The 27271-nt window shown below is 30.6% G+C and overlaps 1 protein-coding gene across 2 annotated transcripts; it reads left to right on the forward strand.

Annotated features, from left to right (window-relative positions):
- On the forward strand, window positions 1-26320 carry LOC111688954 (nose resistant to fluoxetine protein 6-like). 2 transcript variants are annotated; one of them, XM_046955390.1, is made up of 7 exons: window positions 1-408; window positions 22045-22448; window positions 22514-23369; window positions 23445-23564; window positions 24835-25080; window positions 25142-25688; window positions 25751-26320. In XM_046955390.1, exons 2-7 carry the CDS (start codon window positions 22064-22066, stop codon window positions 25883-25885), a joined length of 2289 nt encoding a protein of 762 aa, XP_046811346.1. In that variant the 5' UTR covers window positions 1-408; window positions 22045-22063; the 3' UTR covers window positions 25886-26320. The 2 variants fall into 2 exon arrangements, with proteins under 2 accessions (XP_046811346.1, XP_023307233.2); XM_023451465.2 differs by having other exon boundaries at window positions 2-378.
- Window positions 26321-27271: the final 951 nt, after the last annotated feature.

Below are 27271 nucleotides of genomic sequence, written 5' to 3' on the forward strand. Positions count from 1 at the left end.
ACGTATTTATGCAGTCGCACACATTTGTTCGAAAGACGTCGTTAAGTTAAGAAGTTGTTCGAAAACTAACAGCTCCATTACGAAAATCAAAAATAAATAAAATTTGAATTTAAAAAAAAGTAAAAAGCACACGCATACAACTCGTTGAAAAAAACGCACACAAAACAAAATTCGGGAGACGTGATCTTAAAAATACTAAAATATACAAAAACTACAATAATAAATAAATAAAATCAAAAAAAGAGTAAAAAAAAACTTTTGTTCAACATTTTTTCGGTACGAATTAACGTGTGTTTAATAAAATTGCTGCTTTTTCGTATATCCCGCGCCGCAAACAGTTCAAATTTACTATACTTCACTACGATCATCTAAAAAAAGGTGTGAGTGTTGAAAAATTACATAAAAAAAGTAAATAAAATAAGTTTATATTTAAACTGAGAGTTTTTTTATAAATAAGAAATGAAAAATCGAAAATAAATTATTTTACTAAAGTGGAAATAAAAAGTTTCTTTTGTACCTGTAATCAACGAAGAAAAAGTAAAAGTGTCCTTGAAATCAAGTTTTGTAACAGTGTAAGATATAAATAAGTAAATATCTAGCAAATTGAAAAGATGAGATTAAAAGAAAATATTGCACATATTCGAAATAAGTTGAAATAAAATATACAAATTTGTAAATAAAGACTCCATGCCCGGTATTTAAAATGTTACCCTATGTTTTATCAAATAAGAATATAAGGACTGAAAAAAATATATATTTTTACATAGATCTAGAAACCAAAACGTTTTAGCCCATTTTGAAACAGTTATTATGTAGTAGTTATCTTGCAAATTGAGCAATTATCATCACAGACCTAAAAGTGATCGTAATAATACATTTCGATTTTAAATTACAAAAATAATATTAATATGGTCTGCAAGGACTTGAATACGACCTTCAATAAATTTTTATATTTAAATGTATGATCAATAAATAATCACGTGTTTTAAATTATTATTTTATTTAATTTCATTTGTAGTTTTACATGATGTATTGACTAAAGTCAATTTTAGGCTTTAGAAAGTATAAAACGTTTGTTTCTTTAATAAATTACCCAAAAATATGTTTGATTGATTTAATTTGCATAAAATGTTTTTATTAAATTTAAAAACAAACAAAATAATATACAAATTTTAGCCATTTTTACACATTTTGAATCATAAAAAGAGATCTTTTGATTAATAGAAATTTTCATGTTTAGGTTTATAGGTGTATAGCTATATCGGGTGTTTTTAGTCCGATAGAACTTGAAATTGTTAAAATTTCATCCAAAAAGTGAATTTGAATAAAAAAAATCATTTTAATGATCAAGTTTAGTCTGTCAACCTAGGATATTATGTCGGGAATGTTGTTCGCATTTTCTTATGTTTGTTGGTAAAAACAAAAATCTTATATAGTCATCTGTGAAGGTAATATCGATGATCAAAAAGTCAGTTTTTCATATGTTCCATATATTATCTCGGCGAAAGCTCGCCATTGACAGAGTTTCACTACATTCTCTAGAAGCTCTACAATCATCTAAATCTACACTCTTTATGTACTACTATTCTGTATCCACTAATCTGAAACTTGTTCAGAAGGTTTCTCCTCCTGCTTTAGTTAGGTTTACCTTATAGGATCTATGAGGTTCTACCCACCATTTCTATATCCAAAGTGATTTAATAAGATTCCTTCTCGCCCATATTTTTATAGTCTGGCTTGAAATTACAAGTATAAAGCTAAAAATCAATATAAGTAAGTTTTTTTATGAACACAAATCTCTCTACCGAGTTTTATGAGAATCTTTCCATAATTATCCCTTCCCCCTATATAGGACTCCATTCAGAAAACTCATTTAACGCACATTACTGTTTATACACTGAAAAAAATCCATGACTAATATATGTATACGAAAAATGTCGTACATTGTACGAATCGTTCGTTGTTTCGCACCACGAAATTCTTTCGTAATATATATGAAATTGTACGAAATATTTTAGTATAATGCAAAATATTCTTGAAAAAATTAATTTACATAAATTGAAAAAGGGAAATTTTGAATAAATATGGTAAAATTTACGAAATATTAATTTATTCAAACATTTTTGTCCATTTTAAAATAAATTTTCTAATTTTAGTTCAAAATTATTATTATTTTTTTATGAAAATAATTCGAGAATAACATTATACTTTTTCTTAAATTTTATAAAAATGTTGTAGTATTATTTAATCATAATATAATTAATATCATTATGTTTAATTTCGCTAAAATTTAAGAAAAAAATATTACAAAAGGTTTTCGTACTTTCGTAAAAATAGAAAAGGGTTTTATTAAATAATATTTTGTATTATACACGAAATTTTTGTAAATATTACGAAAATAGAAGTTACGAATTTTTTTCGTAAAGTTGAGCATGGATTATTTTCAGTGTAGGGGAGCATTTACGGCATACTGTTTAATGGTGGGTATATTGTTTTTATTATTTTATTTTGAATTCATTAGGTTTCGTTCCGTTATCTAAAAATTAAGTTTATTCTCTCTTTCGATGTTGATTATTCGCGGGTGATCTGATACCTCTCGATGAGTATTCGGCTTAAGCTTTCTTATGGTTTTAGATGTAATCTTATCACCTGATATCACCCTGAATGCCTTCTAACTGTCAGTGAAAATGTTAATTCCTTGATAGATTTTATTCTTTTTGGCATCCCTGTTTCAAATTTTCAACACGTCTATTGGGGGTCCAAAGTAGGGAATATATTAAAAGTTGAACGCTTTTCATTATACCTACTCCACTTTAATGGGGAGGGTATATTGGGTTTGTGCTGATTGGACCCAATTTTAAGTATGCCAATCGGCTTAGAATCATTTTCTGAGTCTATTTGATTTTCAAGACCCAGGGACGAAGATCTGTCCATTATTTCACCTAGTCCCCCCATACAACTGAACCCTCAAATAGGGCTTGTAAACCTTGTAATCAAAGTACAGGTCGAAATTTTGGAGATAATTCAATGAAATGTGGGACACGATCTTTTATTGTACCGTAGACAAAGCCTATTGAAAATGGTCAACATCAGTCCATTATTTCACCTAGGCCCATAAAACTTAACCCGCAAATAGGGCTTTTAAGTTCATAATTATGTTTAATATACTCGTATCTAGACAAAAAGCTGCTAAACCAAGTTCTATACTAGCCTCGATGACCCTTATGAATTTTATACTTATCATTTGACTCTAGCCCTATAAAAAGTCACTTTAAAATTTATGTTAAATATCCATAGTTTTATTAAACAATAAATGTCTTAAGTATCTGATGCATTGTATTCTTTATTATGAAAACTAAATCACATTTTATTCGTATACAGGTGTAGGGTATAATATGGTCGGCCTAGAGTTACATAAGACGGCGTCTTATAAAAATTGCCATTACAAGTAGTCGGAAGTTTCTAGTTCATCCCTGTTTCAAAAACATCTTGAAATTTTTATATAATGATTTAATCAAATAATGTCTACTTCCTAAATACTAGATAATTTATGTGTTATTTAATCATTTCTGTATCTGTACAATCATTAATTATTGTAAACATGAAATTTAGTAAAAATATATATTTTGTGTTTTAAAAATAAATAACAGGTATATTTTTAAAATAATTTACCTATATACTTTCATATTAAGAAAGTACATACGTCAAATGTTACATTTGCAATTAAAAATCAATTTTGGTTAAAAACATTACGTATTTAAAATACTTATTGGGAGGGCAATGGGATGTGGTTTTTTATATTGTAATTCCGTTAATCACAGCCTACAATACAATAACAACAGCAATTCCCAAACATTTTTAAAACAAACGTAATTTAAGTGGTTAAAAGTTGCATAATTTTCAATATTTAATAATTCAGTTTCGTGGAGATTCCATTCAGGCTCTGTAGAAGCTCAGTTAATTTCTAGGTTCCGTGAAAAATCAGCTGATTAATTTTTGGCCTACGGAAACCTGTTTAAGATGTTTGCTTAACCGTGTGATTGCCGTTGAGTTTTTGTATCACAAATCAGATGATCCGTCCCGAAAAGGAACGTAGAGACGAACTGACGTTCAACGAACAATGTTATGTTCTGTGAAGAATCAGCTGATTCATGTTTCTAATACAAAACAACCTCACGATCAAACTTTCGACATTAAATGGTTTTTGTACGCCAAAAACGAATCAGCTGGTAAATCACGGAACGCAACGTATAAACTAACTAAACAAATCAGATGATCCATCACGAAAAGGAACGTAGAGACTAACTGACGTTCAACGAACAACGTTGTTCTGTGAAGAATCAGCTGATTCATGTTTCCAATACAAAACAACCTCACGATGAAACTTTCGACATTAAATGGTTTTCGTACGCCAAAAACGAATCAGCTGGTAAATCACGGAATGTAATGTATAAACCAACTAAGCCCTGAGCCTATAGTTACTACGTTTCCTACCGTAAAGAATCAGCTGATTTGAATTCAACTTCAACTGTCATTAGTTTGACAGTGATGTTGTCAAAAATTATTGCGTTTTATATAAAAAAAACTCTTAACAGCAGATTCCTCACGCAACGGAACGTACAAACTAACTAAGCCTCTGTGCATTTTCAAAATTCGTTGATAATGTCCAAAAAACAACAACATTTTAAATTTAATGTGGAATTGTTCATATATAAATATTTAACGTATAATTATGTATAAACGTCATAATAAAGAACATAAAATTGCAATTCAAAGCGTGTAAAACAAATGAACCATAAAAAAATAATCGTAGAGTTAGTTCGAGAAAAAAATCTCTTCCTCTTATAAAGTAACAAAAATGACATTGTAAGTTATGTTTCTGTGTTTTCTAATATACATATGTAGCCCTTTATAAAAGAAATCCATAACACAGCTATGCTCATAAAACGTCAAATCTTTTTAAGTTTTGCTTAAACATTGCAATTTATTTTAATCATTATTTTAATCATTTAAATTTATTTAGTTTTGTCTGTATGTATTTTAAATTTATAAATACCTGGTGTTATTATTATTTAAAATAAATTCGCAACTAATAAAAAAGTCAAGGTCGCTGTTTGTCTGTTTATTTTTTTTCTGTTTGTACCCTATTTTTCTTTATGGTTCCCCTTTCATATTCGAAGTCCAAATTAACAAATCACCCAAAAAATATGTATAATAATGATGTGAAATTTAAATAAAGTTTAACAATAAAATGATGTAAAGATATTAAAAATATATATAAAAAAAACAAGAAATATTAAAAAAATAAGTTATTCAAAGCTGCAATTTCAATTTTTGAAAAGTTGGAAAATAAGACATGTAAAAAATTTTGCATATTAATTAATGTTATTACAAATATATAGAAATTAACTAAAATGCTGTGAAATTTAGAAGAATAAAAATAGATTTAAAAATAGATTCAATATAAAATTATCATAAATTTATGTATGATAATGACCTTGATAGTTTTATTATTACATTTCTTGCGATGTTATATAATGGTCTGTGTGAACTTTAGCGTCTAAAAAGTACATGTCACTCAATTTATGCAATAAAGTTCTCTGATTTGTCGGAAGGAACAATTATTGCAAGTTTGTAATCTGACTAATTGGATATATAAACTGTTGAATGCAATTCTACCCGGCTCTTTGCCGGAAAATGGTTTAGAATATTTCCTTTGCAAAACATGATTGGAAGTGATTGTCTCATTATTAAATATGATGGGAGATGTCATCGTAGACTATAGACTAGAGAATATACAAGACTATAGACTAGACTACACAGTAAGCGAAGGACTAGACTATAGACTACACTACACTATAGAATAAACCATAGACTAGACTATAGACTAGACTATAGACTAGACTATAGACTAGACTATAGACTAGACTATAGACTAGACTATAGACTAGACTATAGACTAGACTATAGACTAGACTATAGACTAGACTATAGACTAGACTATAGACTAGACTATAGACTAGACTATAGACTAGACTATAGACTAGACTATAGACTAGACTATAGACTAGATTATAGACTAGACTATAGACTAGACTATAGACTAAAAATTACACTAGTATATGGACTAGACTATATACTACAATATAGACTAGACTACAGACTAGAATATGGATTAGACTATAGACTACAATATAGACTTGAATATAGATTAGACTAGAATACAATCTAGACTATAAACTCGACATAAACAATAAAATAAAATATAATAAAATTAAAAATTTACTATTTTATAATATAAACAGATATTTTTAATATTTTGCTAAAAAATGAGAGTTACTGGTTGCAGTAGTAACCCATTAAATAAATTACTTTGTATTTATGTAAAAGTGTCTATACAAAATCAGGTTGTACATGAGAGCAAAAAGAAACTGTCAAATTTAAACTACTTGTCAGGTGAAAAAGAGAAATTAAAAACAAGTCAGTTAAATCAGTTTAACGGTTTAAGACAGTCTTGCATTAGCCCTACATGTATTACACTTAATAAAACCTCTCACACTCAAACTCTGATTACTGTGAAGTTAAGTTGTGAGGCGTTAATAGTTGTCTCAACCGATTTTACTACATATAAACTAAATAAAAAATATTATTATGGTTGTAAATATCATTTGTATTGCCCCTTATGTTTAGCGTAGGGTGTTCAAGTAAATTTAACTTCAATTGCAGATAAAATGCATCCTCATGTAAGAAATAAATAAAATTAATTTTGTTTCAACCATGACTTTGCAATTCCACTAAGGTTTAAAATGTGTAAAATTTAATTTATCGACAGACCGATCAACTACTTACTGGTGGATACATTTTTTCATGGGTCATCAGTTACCGCATAACACAATAACAACAACAATTATAATGTCAAAATCAAGTTTAATAATAAAAACGAGAGTGAGAGTAAAAAAATAATGATCATTGATCAATCGTGTGGATGTGTGTGCTGTGTTGTGGTTTTGTTTGGTTTTTTTGGAAATTGCCAAAAAAGAAAGAGAGTATGTTTGTAGGTTAATTAAGTTTATATTGATATTTTTATATTCAAAATGATTTATAACAAAAAATACCACATAAATGAAAACCTATCTATAAAAATAACCATCAGTTTGATTTGAAAATATTTTATTAGACATCATGAAGTAGAAAGAGATTTTTGGAGAGTTTTTCGTTTCTTTCAAGTGTTCAAACAAAAATTGTGTAACTTTGTTAATATTGTAAAATGTTTGTTTGTAGGAGTGGTGGTAGTCGTAGACAAAGTTAATTATTTAAATTTGAAATCTTTAATTTATGTTTATTTATTTATTATATTTTTATTATTGTTATTTTTGTAAATATTGTGCAAAACTATTTAAATTATAAACAATTAATTTATGCAAAAACTACATCGAATGAAATGTAAATGTAAGAAACCATAAGATATGATTAATTTGTACTATAAAATAGGTCCAAAAATCGAGTTTTTTATACGTAGTACATGTAGTACATTTTGCATAATTTCATATGTAAATCGTTTGTAATTTAGCAAATCATGTTATTGCGAAATAATAAATCAGTAAATTTAAAGCGGATGTCAAGTTGAACTTGAGTTGCGAATTAGAAAAATCCGCTTAATATTGAATTTGGACTTGAATTTAAATGAAATGATAAACCTTTAATAAATATGTAATAAATTGAGGGTGATATCTGTTTGAGTTTATAACGGTTTAACATTAATGATAGGATTTTATTGAATCAAATCCGACTTAAATCGGACTATGATAATTCTTTGTCATGTATGGTCGAAAATAACCATGCAAAAAATGACTATAGACTAGTCTATATACTAGAAAATAGACTAGACTATAGACTAGACCATAGACTAGACTATAGACTTGACGATAGACTAGACTATAGACTAGACTATACACTAGACTATAGACTAGACTATAGACTAGACTATAGACTAGACTATAGAATAGACTATAGACTAGACTATAGACTAGACTATAGACTAGACTATAGACTAGACTATAGTCTAGACTATAGACTAGACTATAGACTAGACTATAGACTAGACTATAGACTAGACTATAGACTAGACTATAGACTAGACTATAGACTAGACTATAGACTAGACTATAGACTAGACTATAGACTAGACTATAGACTAGACTATAGACTAGACTATAGACTAGACTATAGACTAGACTATAGACTAGACTATAGACTAGACTATAGACTAGACTATAGACTAGACTATAGACTAGACTATAGACTAGACTATAGACTAGACTATAGACTAGACTATAGACTAGACTATAGACTAGACTATAGACTAGACTATAGACTAGACTTTAGACTAGATTATAGACTAGACTATAGACTAGACTATAGACTAGTCTATAGACTAGACTATAGACTAGACTGTAGACTAGACTATAGACTAGACTATAGACTAAACTATAGACTAGACTGTAGACTAGACTATAGACTAGACTATAGACTAGACCATAGACTAGACTATAGACTAGACTATAGACTAGACTATAGACTAGACTATAGACTAGACTATAGACTAGACTATAGACTAGACAATAGACTAGACTATAGACTAGACTATAGACTAGACTATAGACTAGACTATAGACTAGACTATAGACTAGACTTTAGACTAGACTATAGACTAGACTTGACTATAGACTAGACTTGACTATAGACTAGACTATAGACTAGACTATAGACTAGACTATAGACTAGACTATAGACTAGACTATAGACTAGACTATAGACTAGACTATAGACTAGACTATAGACTAGACTATAGACTAGACTATATACTAGACTATAGACTAGACTATAGACTAGACTATAGACTAGACTATAGACTAGACTATAGACTAGACTATAGACTAGACTATAGACTAGACTATAGACTAGACTATAGACTAGACTATAGACTAGACTATAGACTAGACTATAGACTAGACTATAGACTAGACTATAGACTAGACTATAGACTAGACTATAGACTAGACTATAGACTAGACTATAGACTAGACTATAGACTAGACTATAGACTAGACTATAGACTAGACTATAGACTAGACTATAGACTAGACTATAGACTAGACTATAGACTAGACTATAGACTAGACTATAGACTAGACTATAGACTAGACTATAGACTAGACTATAGACTAGACTATAGACTAGACTATAGACTAGACTATAGACTAGACTATAGACTAGACTATAGACTAGACTATAGACTAGACTATAGACTAGACTATAGACTAGACTATAGACTAGACTATAGACTAGACTATAGACTAGACTATAGACTAGACTATAGACTAGACTATAGACTAGACTATAGACTAGACTATAGACTAGACTATAGACTAGACTATAGACTAGACTATAGACTAGACTATAGACTAGACTATAGACTAGACTATAGACTAGACTATAGACTAGACTATAGACTAGACTATAGACTAGACTATAGACTAGACTATAGACTAGACTATAGACTAGACTATAGACTAGACTATAGACTAGACTATAGACTAGACTATAGACTAGACTATAGACTAGACTATAGACTAGACTATAGACTAGACTATAGACTAGACTATAGACTAGACTATAGACTAGACTATAGACTATAGACTAGACTATAGACTAGACTATAGACTATAGACTAGACTAGACTATAGACTAGACTATAGAATAGACTATAGACTAGACTATAGACTAGACTGTAGACTAGACTGTAGACTAGACTATAGACTAGACTATAGTCTAGTGCGCTCCTTAACCAGTGTGTCAGGTGGGAATCGAACCCACCACCTCCGGTCTACCAGACTGGAAAACTAACCACTAACCTACCGGAGGCTAAATAGTAAGATTAGATTTTGGTGCTAGCGATTATCTTGTCAATGAAAGCTGTTATATTTCTGAACTGAAGAAATTGGATGTTCCTATTTAAATCAGTATTGCCACAGACAACCAATCTGTATTAGCTAAAGCAAGTGGTCAGATACATTGTAAAATGGATTCCGAGTATGATATTCAAATAAAATAGGTTCTATATGCACCAGATCTAAGAGACAATATTATGTCAGTACGAAAATTAACAAAAGCTGGTGCTCAAGTGAAGTTTATTGACAATCATGCATTAATAAAGATAAAGAAGTAATTGGTACTGGTTTCATAAATGGCAACTTATATAATAATGCATGCAATAAGGATGGCATCGTCGTCTTGGTCATAAAGATCAACAAAGATTAGATTCCTTAGTTAAAAGCAAAATGATACTAAATCTGAAAAATAAAATTGAAAAGATTGGCTTTTGTGATGTTTACGTAGAAGCAAAACATTTTCGTGGTCCTTTCGATGGTACTCGAAATAGAGCAACACGAATATTAGAACGAATTCATAGAGATTTCTATAGACCTATAGATCCTGTAGCAATGGATGGTTCTCGTTACATAGTTTCATTTATTGATGATTTCAGTTATTTTTCTGTTATTTATCTTATAGAAGATAAATCTCAAGTGTTTAAGTCATTAAAAGAATATGAAGCCAAAGTAACATCAATGTTTGGTTCCAAAATATCAGAAATAACTTCTGATCAGGGCCGTGAATACCTTTCAAAAGAGTAGCAAGATTGGTATAAAGAAAACGGTATACAAATTGAGACCACAATATCATATAGTCCTCAGCAGAATGATGTCGCTGAGCGATTCAACCGCACGTTAATAGATAAGGTAAGAGACATCTAATATACCGAAAAACATGTGGCATGAAAATGCCCTAAATGCAACATACACGATAAATCGATGTCCAACAAGTTCGCTACAAAACTTTAAAACACCTGCGGAAATATGGTTTGGAAAGAAACCCAATTTGGCGAAATTGCGTATTTTTTGGGTGTAAAGCGTATGCGTGGAAGGAAACTCGATCTTAAAAGTCGTAAAACGGTGATGATTGGTTACACTAATAATGGATACCGACTGACTATGGGGGTTTAATTGTATTGATATCTTCAGATTCAATATGTTAAGTATATATTTTAAAGTCACCGATATGGAATCGGAAAAGTTCGGGTGCTGTGTAGAATGACTTGTAGATTTGTTAGTCTTTGTTCATATCTATTGTAAATAAAATTTGAAAATAATGGACCTAGAATACATTTTTTGTTTACTACTTGAAGAGATGACATTCTATGAATAATTTATGTACGTTTTTAAAAGTTGGTTTGATGATATTGTATATTAGTCCTTTTTATCTGAACATCTTTAAAAAATTGCTTTTATTTAATACATGTGAGGTGTAGATCATCATATAGTGGTACAAACGATTAATGTTTGAAAAAGGTTGCAATCTTAACATATGTCACAATAAAGTTTTCTATATAAATATTTATAAGGCAACAGTTCTATTAACTATTATTGGAGCTAGCTAGTTTTCCTTAAATCGTTACTATATTTCCTTTTAGTTCCTATATTTAATTTTAGTTCCTATATTTAATTTTATTTTCCATAAAAACTATTTGATTATTTTGCCCTTTTTACCCTTTAGAATCTGCACTGAATTGTGTAAATTATTTATGGGGATTTTCTTCTCTATTTCACATTGCTTCATTTAAGGTCGGTAAAAAAAACTTTAGTTACCAACTTGTTAAATGACTAAAGTTATTTTGCTTTTATTAACACACTTTGTTGTTGCTGTTGTCGTTGTTGTTTTCATTATACAGGTTAAAATATTTTGGTTTTATATTTTTTGTTTTTATTTACCTTTCTTTTAAACCATGTATATATTAAAAATTGGTATAAACTTGATGATGGTTTACGTATTTATACATCTGTCTGTCCAAAAAAAAAAAAAAAAAAAAAAATCATCCATTTATCTGAACCGTACGTCCGTCCTTATAGTATTTTGGGTATTTGTTGTTAATGAAACTTCGTAATTGTTTGGTAGTACTGAAATTATTACGCAATTTTAAAGTTGTTGGTGTGAAGTGTTTTTTTTTTTGTTTTGTTTGTTTGGTACGATTATTGGATATTGAAAAGATGAGATCGATGTAGAAGATGATAATGATTAACATTATCTTTTAGATGTATTCGATGATGAAGTTAATGAAGTGATTGTTATGAAAAATACGTATCAAATAGTAAGTTATTGAGGTTGGTTATTTGGATGAATGGAGGAAAAAAGATAAAGAAATAATATGTAGGTTAGTGATGTGTAAAGAAAACTCTAGAAATAGTTTAAGGGGTATTTCCCCCTAAATAAAATACAATAATTAGTTGACTTTTTCTATTAACAATTCTTATTTCAATATTAGTACGAATTTTGCGGTTTTCCCCAAAAAAGCCAAACTACGTCTTTGAGGTTTCTCACAAATCTGAAAGAATTATAGTAAATATTAATATATCATCAAATATTACAGACATTTGTTAACAGAGTATAATATACACGTGTATAATTAGACAATAAATGTATAATTATTACAAATATTCTAAAGTGCGGACGTGAGTTTCTAAAGTTCTAAAATATTCAAATGATCTGATCTCATATTGAACGATTGCTTTTGACAAATGCCCGTCAAGTCAACCATAACGAATTGAAAACATTTATTGCTAAAAGGAAATTTTTGACAACACAATTTGTCATTGACATTTTTTTTTTTGGGGAAAAAATTGGAAAGATATTATTTGTTTAAAATATTAACAAATTTGTTTTGAATTAGATTTTATTTGTTAATTAGTGAAATTTATTCCAATTAGTTGAATGACAGAAAGTCTAAAATCCATTTGTTGCAACAATGCAACTAGGTTAGCGCAATTAATACTCAATTAGTGTAATTATATTTTAATTTAAATAATTAAATAATAATTAATAAATACTTCAAGTTTTCATTTAATTTAGATTAATAAATATTATTTTCTCTCTTTATTAAATTGAGACAATCAATCTGTTTATAGTCCATAAAATCTGTATCTAAATACGATTATACATTGTTCAATAACCCAAATAACAAAAATGATAAACAATTATTATATAGTTATTTATTGAATTCTTAATGACATTGAAAATCAATTACGATTGAAAACTAAACACACTCATAAGTACTTGCGATCATTCCAACACATTCATATATATGTATTTCATTGTATTTGAATTGAAATGTATTCGGGCATATTTTTCTAACAATATATAGGCAATGCAAGGTATTTAAATTTTTTGACACTTTGTATGTTGGGTTTTTAATAATTATCAAAAAGATGTATTGATTAAATATTAGAAATAAAAAATTAACCTTCACAGATCAATTATTTTGTAGAAATATATATTTATTAATATATTGTATACATTTAGGTTTACGTCAATAAAAAAATAAGTTTATGGAAAAAGTTTGTTTATTCTTTTCATCAGTGATTCCCAAACTTTTTGTTTTCAAAACAAGAAGCTTACAGAAGTACTTTTTTGTGGGAAAATACCTTTAAGAATATGACTCTGGAAGTGTGCAAATTCACTTAATTTAAAAAGCATTTATGGATAAAGCCTAAACTGAAAACCTCTCTTGCACGTGCAGCCAATATCATAACAAAATCCTCTAAAATCTGATATTATGAAGATACGATTACCGAAACTGCAGCAAATTGTAACCAACTGATTAAGCATATTTCATAAAATGGTTACGATTAGGAACAAGAAACGTTCTCATGCAATAAATTTCGAAAATATAACATAACTGTTATATGTATTTACGAAACCCGTTTGCATGAGATTGGAGAGCTCACAACATCTTGCAATGCAAGAAGGCCAATCATGAATGAGTGGCTTCCTGTTATAGTAATAGGACTGTAGGGGCAATGCTATGTACCAACTGATTTAACTGTTCTGACAATTTGTAGAAAGAATATAGTTCTAGTGATGGAAACTTCTCGCTCATGAAGATGGCAATGGAACAACATGTCACCGGAGAAATGCCTTAATAGTAATTTGGTAGTATGAGGAATATTATTTCCTCATAAGAATATACAAATTGCATCTATATCAGGAGGGAAAATTAAATCCATCGAAAATTATTCGTAGATAAGAGTAAAGACAAAATACAAGATCGAAGAACCTGATTTAAATCCTTAAGAACATATTTACTCGAATTTCGAAACAACACAGGGCAATATATGTCGGTTACATGAAAACATATTGAAATCCTAACATATTTTACATCCAACAACTACATCGTAATCCAGAAAATAAAAAATAACACTCTTGGATGTAGGCAATTAAAGGGGGGCAAATTGTGCCCCTATCAAGTAAAAAACGAAATCCATCGAAAATTCTTCCTTAGATAAGCTTAAAGACATAATACAAGATCAGAGTACATAATTTAAGTTCCTAAGAGCAATTTACCGGCATTTCGAAACAACAACCCATCCCTTGGATATCTGATCTAACATTTAACGAAAGTGAATCAAAGAAGGAGTATAAAATGTCTTTTAAATTTGGCAAAATCACCTGGTTAAAAGTCGAGAAGCTCCAGAATATTGGAGAAGATGTTTAATAACCTAGTTATAGGAGCCAGGATAACAATATGCGAGATCATTATAAAATATTGGTTAACAAATGGATGAGACACTATTCCTTACAGCTGTCTGGGAAAACAGGAACATTATAACACACTTCCGTGTAAGTGTAAGCTTTATTCCAAAAGATATATTATTATTATTTTAAAGCCACACGGAACTTTCGAGATATTTGAAGCTATAAATCTTTTGAACAACTGCAACGCTCCTCTAATGGGCAATATCAGATAATCAATAACCTAGATATGGCATTTAATCCAGTTCAATTTACGAAACGAAGATGTTGGTTTTCGATCACAAAGATTCTGTATAGACCACGTAAAATGTGTATGGATTGTAGTTGAACCACATGAAAAAAGATCTCTTTGCCATATTGTAGACCATAGATGTATCAGTCAGACGTCAATGCTAGTCTTAAAAATTAGATGAATGTAAAAGTTCTCTTTGCTAATGCATCGTGCCATATTCTAGTAAAGCTTTAACAAGGTATTATATGGAGTTTTGATACGAGGTCTATCTACTTCCAAGGTCACAACCTGCAGGAGAAACTTAACGTGGTACAGGAAGAGGGGACCATGTTATGCTCTGAAATCAATATTGCAAAGAAAAAGTATATGGAACACCAATAATACCTTGGACTTCTAGTATATATATAACCTCGACAGCCCTTTAAAGAACAAAAATAGGGGACATTTTCCTCTTTGTTTGGCAAAACTGGGACTAATAGTAGAACGAATTAAAAAATCTTAAAATTTAGCACCTAAATCGGAGTCTTTACTGTATATTGCCTTTCCGAATAAGGTTAGATTGCGTGGGTTGCTTGCTAGTTAGCGACTAACTCGGCCCATTGTGATACCCTTAGAAATACCACTACATGTTCCGGTGATGGTTCTATAAGATTCAGCACATTCCTTAGTAAAAAATTTCAACATTTTAAAGTTTATTCACCCATTAACCAAAGTAAATTTCACATTTTAAACACTCGTGCGCTTAATTATTTATGCACTGAAATCTGTGAAGCGCGTTGAGTATCTAATCGAATGCTAAATTTAATGTTCTTAACATTTAAATCGAGTTTGTAATACAAGTACTTATTTAAATATTTAGCTACTTGAGATAAATATTTGATAATAACAGTTTTTATACCCTATACCACTTTAGTTGGGAGGGTATATTGGGTTTCTACTGATGTTTGTAACGCACAATAATATTGGTCCTATACCAACCTTAAAGTATACCAATCGGCTCAGAATCATTCTGAGTAGATTTAGCCGTCTGTCCATCCGTCCATGTTAATATTGTAATCAAACTACAATTGCAATTTTGAAGATAATTAAATGAAATTTAATATGATATTCCATTGTCCCAGGGACGAAGCCTATTGAAATAGTTAAGATTGGTCCATTATATTACCTGGCCCCCATACAACTGTACCCCCGAATAGGCTTGTAAAATTTGTAATCAAACTACAGGTTGCAATTAGATAATTCAATGAAATTTGGCTCATGATCTTCTTTGGTACCGTAGATGAAGCCTATTGAAAAAACTTAACATTGGTCCATTATTTCAAATGACTTAAGTATATCTGAGTCAAGGTACAATTCAACTTAAATGCTCTATTATGGAAACTAAATCACATTTAATTCGTATCCAGGTGTAGTGTATTATATGATCGGCTTCGCCCGACTATAACTTTTTACATGTTTTAATGTTAATTTAGTTGATCGTTTTAAATATTACCAAAAAAGTGGAAAAATAACCGGTTATTGGATAAAAGGGCAATAAAAATCAAAATAATAATTATACGTTTCTATAAATAAAAAACACAAGAAGCTTAAATATTTTTGAAAACAGATTTTTGGTGGTTATCAATGAATTAAAAAATAACTTAAGTTTAAAGTAAATATATTATTCTATTAATAGTTAATTTTATATGTGAAGCTAAATAGGTCAATAGTTGTAACTTTGTCCAATTTGTCCAATTCACAATCGGTGTTTTACGGTTGTATGTCGTAATTTCTTTATTATTGATTTGTTTTTGTTTCAAATAAATTTATTTGAAAATTTTTTATGATATACAAATCTACAACGATACGACATAGATAGTGAATTGGACAATTTAAATTAATTCTTTAAATTATTTAACCATAAATATTGGACTTCTAAAATAACATCTTCAGAATAATGAAAAAAACTTCGTTGTATGCAGTTTGGCATACTTCATTCAGTACGAGTATGTCAATCGGATAAGAAAAATTTTCTGAGTCGATTGACTGTTTGTTCTTGTTAAGCTTGTGAGCACGATACAATTTTTTAAGAAAATTGGATGAAAGGCTTTTTTGGTCTAAAGAAATGGATAAAGTCATTCCATTATTTCATATAGCCACCATACCCAGAAATATAGTAGAGTCCGACCGAACTATGGAGGCCATTTTCAAATGTAAACCGATTTTGTCCATTTTGAATACCAATCAAACTGCAACAATAGTTTAGGTCCTATCGTTCTTTTAAGAGACTGACAGTCTGACTGAGAATAAGAACCTAGAAAATTTCAATGTTACAAATGAGATCAAAGATTTGTAGTGGAAACTAGATAATTCAAATTAAATGTTTCACTTTTCTTAGTTTCTTAATCACTTTCTGGTTAACAGTTTTTCAAATCAGCCAATAAAACGAACAGTTAAAAAGGAGTTCTGTACCTATGTATATCGGAAATGTATTGTACAGCCAGGATGTATGATAACTTCGACCGAACGTTCGGTCGGACGCTATTAAATAGTATCTCGAAAAAAAGCGGCACAACTAAATTTTATACAAATTTTAAAAATACTTTTAATGAAATTTTTCCCTTAAAAGTAATTCCTCGTAATATAGTTGGTGGTTTTTCGGAATTAGTCCATATTTTCCATAATTTACTGGGAATATAAATTTCTTTTCAGACAATGGTTTAAGTTTATAACGCTTTTAAAAATAATATAATTGCGGCAATCAAAATATATGTCCCAAGTTCCCACTAAAAGCTCTATTTCGATAGTTATTCTGATGTTTGACATAGGTTTAGGTTACATGGTTTGCTCGCTAGTTAGCGAGTTCACCCGAAGGCTTTGTGGCCCATTGTGATACCCTTAAGATTTGCCATTCCCTTATGTTGAGAGAATGGTTTCCCTCCCCAATTTCGTTGACTACATCTTTTCTGAGGTCTCCATGATAATGAGTCGGTATTTCTAATAAAACCGATCATGTTTACTAGTAAGCCCGTTCCCACGACAATTGGATCTTCGCTCCGGAACGACCCGAGTCATACTCGGCCAAAGATTGTCAACCCAGCAACAGCTGTATCAACCGAAAGTTTTTTCCCCAGGAAAGAACTATCGGCCACAGTCGAGCTGTTACAACAACAACTAGTAAGCCTGGGCAATCACATAGAAGATGTTGTAACGATTCCACTTTTTCTTCTTCGAAATAGCTTCTACAGTAGATATAACGTGGCTAGCCCATACGTTCCGACAAATGTTCAATCATACAGGGTCCAGTAATTATACCAGTTAGAAGCCTAATTGAGTTCTTACTAAGAGACAAGTAAGACTTAGTCCTATCCTTTGTCTGAGTGGGCTAGATCAGACTGGATATCTCTTTGCGCAAGGGTTAAATCTTTGGACGACCCTTTTGTTGCGCATTCATCAGGTATTTCATTTCCCAGGATACCCTCATGTTCATATCAATTCAACGTGATATTGTGTCAGTTATACCAATGATTGAATACAATTGAGAAGACATATCGACTTAAAGACATTGATGCTAAGAGCTTTGATTAAAGCAAATATTTATATTTATAGTCCAATTTTCGTGATTTAGTTCCCAGATTCTTATCGCGGCTGTATCGATGGCATATATTTTCGACTGAAGGGCTGTGCAGATTTTAGGTAGTCGATCCCATACCCCTTTTATATTTGAGCTATCAATATAGATTGAGTTCACGTCGTCTCTTAGGACAGTGTTCGCGGCCTAATCATTCCCTTTCGATATTCTGATCTTGAATGACCTATTAAAATGTAAGTTTTACATTAACATCTGCGTGTGGGAGTTATTTTACGGTGGTACTTTTACAACCACAGCCTGGACCGAAATCATTCCTAGAAAAGAGCGTAGCATTTGACACCACCAGTTAAAGTCCCGGCAGACTTCAATTATTGACGAGGTTGGAGGTCTTCAAGATAGAATGCCCGCTGTGCTCCTGTATGGCTATATGATAATATCATATAACTCTTACAGAGTGTAAAATAAACAAAAAAAGGTCGATCAATGTTATGGTCCGATGTTCAGAATCTAGGAATTTTCAATCAGTATAATATCTTAATATTCTTTCTCGTCTAGAATACATACCATTATACTGTCTTCGGACCTGATTGAGTTGATTTTTTTCATTAGGATTATTCCATATTATTTATGTGGTTTAATCCACATGATTTTGATCAATCTTTGAGCTCTTCTTATTTTAATTTTTTACCAATTATAGCGTGCATATAAATATGTGTAAGTTTAATTGGAACAGGATGCTAATCACTCCATGGAATCAATGAAAAACTTGTCATTGAGGTCATTTAGTGCTTGCAGCATTAACAATTGAATGCCTTCAAAGTAATCAAATAAACTAAAGTGTTATTTGCTTCAGCCAAAAACCACAATTTCTTTACAAATATAATTTGCACCGAAATGAATTTATGAATAAATTTAATTAATATCTAAATAAATAAATTGTTGAATGAATAAAATGCGCAAAATTTATTTTAACAAAAAAAATTTACAGAAATTGTTGCTGGTGTTGGTGATGGAAAAAATTAAACCATGGTTTGTGCCATATTTAAACTAAACTGTGGTTGTTATTATTTGTTTTCTTCTTCTTCTTTTTCGCCTTTTTCTCTTTTAAATTTCAAGGTTAATTTAAACTATTGTAGATGTATCTTTTTTTATGACTGAATGACTACTTATTATGTGTATATTGGTTTATATGTATGTATGAAATTTGGAGTTTACGAGTGCCCCATAAGACAAGATCAGTACAAGACACCAACTAATCTAAATAGTTGTAAATTTAACATAATTTTTTTTTATTTTTTAAGTAATTTTTTGCTTTTGAATAAAATTATTGTGGTTTTAGGGTTTTTTTCTTTAATTTTTATTTATATTTAGTAGTTTGTTTTTAAGTTTTAAAGTTGTTAATTTAAACAACAAACACCTACTAAACAAAGCCAGTATTTGTTTTGTTTTTTCATCTATCTCTAATATTGGCCGGCTCCATCAGCCAGCAGCAGCAGCTTTGGGTCAATAATTGCATTAGCCGTTTATGGTTATCGTACGACTGTGAATCAGAGTATCTTTGTGTGTATGTATTTAGTTCGAAATCTGCTAATGAATTGCCAGCTGCAGTGGCCCAAATAAAGTACACAATTATATATATATTTTTTTATAAAAAAAAAATTTACAATTCAACAACATTTCAAGAATCGTTTTAAAAATTAATAATATTTATATGACCTTTTGGTATTTTTCCCAAAAATTTAACCGTTTTATTTTCTGACTGTTTCGGCGACAAAATGTATAAAATTTATTAAGTTTATAAACTGAATTGTTAATTTTTAAGCCATGGAATAATGTCAGTTTTATGTTTTTCATTTTAAATTAAATTTTTTTTATAGAGTGGAATATTTTGGTGTATGTTTGAGTGCATTTTTTTTGGCAATTTAGTTCATACCAACCCTTTGACATGCGTTAAGGCCAAGATGTTGTAATACGAAATATTAGTAGTTTTTGTTACTATTTGTTTTATCAGTTGCACAGTGGCTTAGAAATGTTTCTTTATATACATTTTTTAATAGATCTTTTATTTTAAAAAGGAATTTACATTGAACTGGTATTAATTCGTAATTTTTACAACTTAAAATTAAATTGGTCCATGATTTCTGCGTGACTTGCTTTTCCTACAATAATTTGGGTATGTTTGAGCTTGAAATATCGTTGTATCCTACTATACATCCAAAAGTTGGGGAATCGAATGTCAATTGAAGCAAAGACCTTGAAAGACTGTTTTGCTTGTCCGAAATGCGGCTTAACATAACAATAACCCACCCGAAGCATAAGGGATCATATGTAAAGCACGTCCAACCAGCCGAATCAGCACCAAGCCAAAAATCCCTGGCGTTAAGGTGATGCTCTGTTTTGGTGTAATCAAAAGGGTCATCTATTAAAAGTTGTTGAAATCTTACCAGATTTAATGACCAAAGGGAACATGTACCGAAGTCGTATTGGCCGAAAAACGATCATAATATGAAGACAAACAACAAAGCGTAATATTGCATCATGACAACGTTAGGACCAATATTGCTATATCTTTTAAAAGGTTAGGATGAGGGAATGACCTAGGCCACTAAAGGGCTTGTTGTGCATTACATGGCAAGTATTGGTGGGGAAAATCTTTGCGATGATATCTTGGTCCAATGTTTAGGAAGACTGTTTCTTCTTGTTTTATGCTGAATATAACTAATGCTCCTAAATGACTTAAAAATAACAAAAAATCGACATGGAAGAACCTAAATTTTTGTAACAAACTTCATGAGGGCCGACCCCATTTTACGAAATTCTATATAAATCGTCCATATTAGGCCTAAGCCCCCAATAAAGAATCTATTCCGAAATTTAAGAGGTGGGAAGAATGTATAATATGTCAAATTCGAAGAAATATATCTAGGAGACCATTGAATCTGTGGTGGGCTCCTTTGCATAATAAATATACACGGGAAAAGCTTAATATAGGGTTTAGATATTATCGTTCGATATTCAGAAACTTAGTTTTAAAATAATATTGCTATTGAGATATTTGGTTTTATTTCGGGAGAAGACTGGAAATGTCAAATAAAAGTATTCCAGAATATCATCATTTTCTAGCCAATATTTTCAATTCAAGAATGGTTTTAAATTCGATAGGTTAATTTCCACGAGTTTTGTCCTACATTCACTCATTCGTTACCGATTACTTCCTAGTGACCTCTTAACAATCAAATGTAAAGCTTACTTCTTGGAGAGTATTTGGTTATGGCTCGCCTTACAGTATAATACAATTTTAAATGTAACCAATCGCCCTATAGTTCAAAACTACTATTTGTTTCGATCGATGATGAGCACCCTCTGTGGGAGACGCTTCACTATAGAACAGGATATCCGAAATGATAAGCCGTTAATTTTGTCATGAAATCGGTCAATATTTTAACTCATATTTTATGTAGTTCCGCTATCTGAAAATTATCAATTTTAGATTTCGAAAACTTTTACTTCTTATTTCCACTAGATATTTTAAACATTAGCTTTAAGTAATCTTTAAATAACATCCTTAATTAATCTAAATCATTATTTCATTTTTTAGCCTTTAACACTATTTGACCATGACGACGGTAAGATGGAAAATTTTATTTCCACTAGCGGCATTGGTCATTCTAAGTAGTGTGGAAATTTCGCGGGCCAATCGTAAAAATGTCAGTTACTATTTACCAATAAACACAACTCTCCTCAATCATTATAACATAGTGAATAATGAAAATGATACTTTAAGAAATGACCAAGAGATGGTAGAGAATGCTATAGAAGAGGAAGAAGATGGAGTGGATTATAATTTAATATCACCCTCTTATGAGACGCATCTAGTCAAATCCTCTATTATTTATGGTTTAGCTAAAAGTGTCAATGCCAGCAGTGTCAATCAACAATGTTATAGACATTTGAGAAATATTCAGAAGGGCATATTGAGAAAGGAACCATGGGCCATGAAAGGTGAGTACGAAAAAATCGCATATTTGGTTAAAATAAGATTTTAAACTTTAATTTCATTTATTAAGCTTTGGATGCTTCGGGCTCTAAACCGGCCGGTTTTGTTTTTGGTCAAAATTTCTGGTTTGGCAGTCAAGAAGCCTGTGGTGCTGTGCGCCGTCCGGTGGGCATAACTTTATCTGAGAACTTTCCACGTGTTATGAAATTGGGTATTATCAAGGAAATTGCTCCCTTCGATATGGACTATCGTGTGGTGTATTTGCGTCATAATTCGCCTTGGCAAGTTGAGATCAAATTAATGTCTGAACAAATCATTCACGTTGGCCTATGTTTACCCTCATCTTGTGTTTCGCATGAAATTCAACAACTTATGGGAGATTATGTTAAAGAAGGTCTTTTTGTGGAGAATGATATATATGACATACAACCTGAAGTGCTTTACATGAAAGATTTAAAAATATCGGAAAACTTTTTCGAAAGAGAAAGTTTTAAACTGATCAGTGTATTTATAGCATTTATTTTGGCCATGATTTTAATTGCTTCACATCTGAGAGTCAAACCTAAGGAAGTTGAGCCAAAATTGAATGATATACCTCCTCTAGCTGAAACAGATGCCTCTACGAATGACAATATAGCAGATATTAATTTGGCTAATTATCCCAAATTACGTAACTTTATCATGTGTTTTGACATCCAGGAGAACTGTGCAAAAATCTTTTCCACGAAGGATTCTAAACCTAGTGAAATACCCGTCATTAACGGTTTGCGTTCTGTATGTGCTCTATGGATTTTGGTGTTTCATGTGGTGTGGTACATGTATTTCACTGTAAATAATAAAACTTTTTTGATCTCGTATGCTGAAAAGGTGTTCTTTCAATATGTCAGTTCAGCTCCTGTCTTGGTGGATGTATTCTTTACTGTGAGGTATGTTGGGAAATTGTTAAAGGTAATACTTTAGACATCTGAAATGATTGTATATTCCTTTTGATTTCTTTACAGTGGTTTCTTACAAACTTATAATTTTCTAAGGAATTCGGAGAAAATGGAAATGATACGCAAAAATTCGTTTGTCCAAAATACCAAACAATTCTTTAAAATGTTTTTCCATCGTTATTTGAGGTATGTTTTTATAATTCAGAGAAATTTTCTTTACGTGTTAAAAATATTTTGAAAATTAAATCGTATTAAATTTAGACTGGAACAATTTCCGAGTTTCAGAAGCTAAATAGCCATAATTTGTGCCAACTTCCAACAAATTTGACTAGGTCCAAGATCCAAATTATACTTCTTTAACCAACATGTGGTAGTTTGTACTAGGTAGTACTAAACTTATTTTTCTCTTGACTATAGGCTAGAACATAGAATAGACTACAGACTACTACATATACTAGACTATAGCCTAAACTATAAACTAGACTTTAGACTAGAATATATACTAGACTATATACTAGATTATATACTGGAATATAGACTAGACTAAAGATTAGACAAAAAACTAGACAATAGACTAGACTGTAGACCAGACTATGGACTAGACTATAGACTAAACTATAGGCTAGGCTATTGACTAGACTATAGACTAGACTAAACTAAACTATAGACAAGAATATAGACTAGACTATAAACTATACTATGAACTGAGCTATAGTTTAAACTATAGACTACACTATAAACTAGACTATAGACTAGACTATAGACTAGACTAAAGACTAGACTATAGACTAGACTAAAGACTAGACTATAGACTAGACTAAACTATACTATAGACAAGAATATAGACTAGACTATAAACTATACTATAAACTGGGCTATAGTTTAAACTATAGACTACACTATAAACTAGACTATAGACTAGACTATAGACCAGACCATAGACTAGACTATAGACTAGACTATAGACTAGACTATAGACTAGACTATAGACTAGACTACAGACTAGACTATAGACTAGACTATAGACTAGACTATAGACTAGACTATAGACTAGACTATAGACTAGACTATAGACTAGACTATAGACTAGACTATAGACTAGACTATAGACTAGGCTGTAGACTAGACTGTAGCCTAGACTATAGACTAGACTATAGACTAGACTATAGACTAGACTGTAGACTAGACTATAGACTAGACTGTAGACTAGACTGTAGACTAGACTATAGACTAGACTGTAGACTAGACTGTAGACTATAGTCTAGTCTATAGACTAGACTATACAGTAGTCTATAAATGTCTTCGACGAAATTCGGGCTGTAAAATCCCCGATTAGTTTAAATCATTTTAGTTAGGCCCGTCCAATAATAAGTGTACAACATGACTTGAAAATATTTCTTGCATATTAATTAATGAAATCAAAAACAAAACTAAATTATAAAATTCTATTTCACAGACTTGGTCCCCTTTATCTTGTGGTAATGGCTGTGGTGGATCTGCTATTTGTCTACATTAGCAAAGTGTCAGTTTATCACATCAACGAAAGATTTGATGAAAACTGTGCCAATTATTGGTGGCGTAATATTTTATTTATTCAAAATTTATTTGATCACAAAGATATGTGTCTCAACTGGACCTGGTCGTTGGCATGTGAAATGCAGTACTTTGTAATTGCCACCATTTTGTTATTTACCTATGCCAAGTGAGTTTTATTAAAAAGAAATAATTTTAGAATTTGATAACTAATTTTTAATTACTTCTAGACATCCCAAATTGGCCAAGACTTTAACTATTGGCTGCTTTATTGCCAACATGGTATGGTCATTCCGCATTGGCTTAAATATCAATTTCCAATTATCATTCGATACCTTTTTTGCCACCGGCACTGAAATTTACATTAGTCCATTTGTGCGTGTATTGCCCTATATAATGGGAGCTGTAGCTGGTTGGTATTTCTTAGAGCATAAGAAGCGAGAATTCGATTTAAGTGAATTTCAAGAGAAATGCTTATGGAATTTATCATTGTTGACATTCTTTATTTGCATTTATTCGACCGTTAAACGTGACATGTCCTATATAATGGCCATATCCTTGTTTGTTTTGGGTCGTTTGCTGTTTTCGTTAAGTATTTGTTGGATGATTATTGGCAGTGCTACTGGACGCGGTACCTGTTGGTCTAGATTTTTGGAAGCCAAACCGTTTCAACATTTGAATAGACTTTCATATGGAATTTATTTATTAAATCCATTTGTGATTGCGCTATTTTTCGGTTTAACCAGTGTCAGTACCCATGCTGATCCATTTATGTTGGTAAGTACATAATTAAGTAAGTTCATAAATTATGTTTTAATTCTATCTTTCTTCACCACCAGTGCGTTCTCTGCTCGGGATTCTCCGTCATCACCTACTTAGCCTCTATTGTCTTCTCTTTGGCTTTTGAGATACCCTTCTGCAACTGGTCTTCACTGATATTGAGACGCACGAGTCCCAAAGTCAAAAATGCCTAATAAAGATGCTTTTTCTTTTAATATAATTTTTAAGTTTTGGAATAATTACATTTATAAATTCTATTTTATACTTTTGAAGTGCACCCCAATGCACTCTGTTTTATATGCATATTGTGATCATTAATCCATTCAATCTCTAACGAGTATCTTACATATATAAATTGTGTAATTTTATAATAATAATAATTTTATTTGTAACTATTTTATTCATTTTAGTTTCCTAAGTCATTAATATTAAGTTTATCTATATATTTCCCTTCTAAAGGAAACAAAAAAACCCCGATAATTTAATTTAACCCATTTTGTGAATAATTGTATATAGAAAAAATTAATATATTTGCCCAGGGATTATAACCATTGTATATTAGTTAGAATTAAATTCAATGCGTAGAAACATTTAATAAAAAACATACATATTTTTCATGTCATATTATAATAAATGTTTAAAAAATTAATTAATTCGTTTTTTTCTTCTGTTACAATACCCAGCAAAAATAGATCTTCCAAAGAAGTGAAAAAGCAATAGAATTTACTCCATGAAAGAGTAAGAAGTTAAGATTTTAACACAGGCTTGTCATAGGATCGATGTTCTTTTTATTTGATTTCAAACTCACAACATCCGAAGTCATTCTCAGGAAGTAATTTTTATGTTTTATTTGGAAGTTATTAACAAGTAAAATTGTAGTATTATAGAATAAAACTAATTTGATTCAAATAATATTAACATAAATAAAAAAATTTCACGCATTTATCAATTAACTCCAAAATAAAATTGGTTACTTCAGAAGATTACGGTAAAAAAAATTTCACCATGATGTGTTAAAAAACAGTCATTACGAATTTTATTACAAAAAATCAAAAAATGCCAATTGTAGCCCATTTTATACGATCTACATTAATCCGAGCTCTACATGCTTAACTTCATATTTCTAGGTTCAAAATTATAGATATTTTAAAAAGTACCTTTTGAAGAACAAAAAAGTACCAAAAACTTCTCTTTATATGTGTTCCCACCTAAACCGGGCGCTACTTACTTAATTTCATGTTTCTAGGTTCATTATTATAGAAAATCCCAAAAGTACCTTTTGTAGAACAAAAAAGTAACAAAAAAAAATCCCATTTTAAGATTTCGAACCTAATCCGGTCCTACATACTACAAATAAAAAATCTAAATTTTTTATGAAATTTTTAGAGGTTGTCTCAGATTTTTGCTCATATCTCCGGTTTTGCTGATTTTTAATAGGGATCTTCTCGAAAGCATGCCTAATTATTGAAGATTCGTATTTCGCCGATATCTGGGGTCCTCTAAAAACTGATTTCAACAAGCAAACAGACGGACAGACAGACGGACATAGCGTAATCAACTCCGCTACCTATAAGGATCCA

The sequence above is a fragment of the Lucilia cuprina genome, chromosome 6 (genome assembly GCF_022045245.1).
Source record: "Lucilia cuprina isolate Lc7/37 chromosome 6, ASM2204524v1, whole genome shotgun sequence".
Classification (NCBI taxonomy): Eukaryota; Metazoa; Arthropoda; class Insecta; order Diptera; family Calliphoridae; genus Lucilia; species Lucilia cuprina.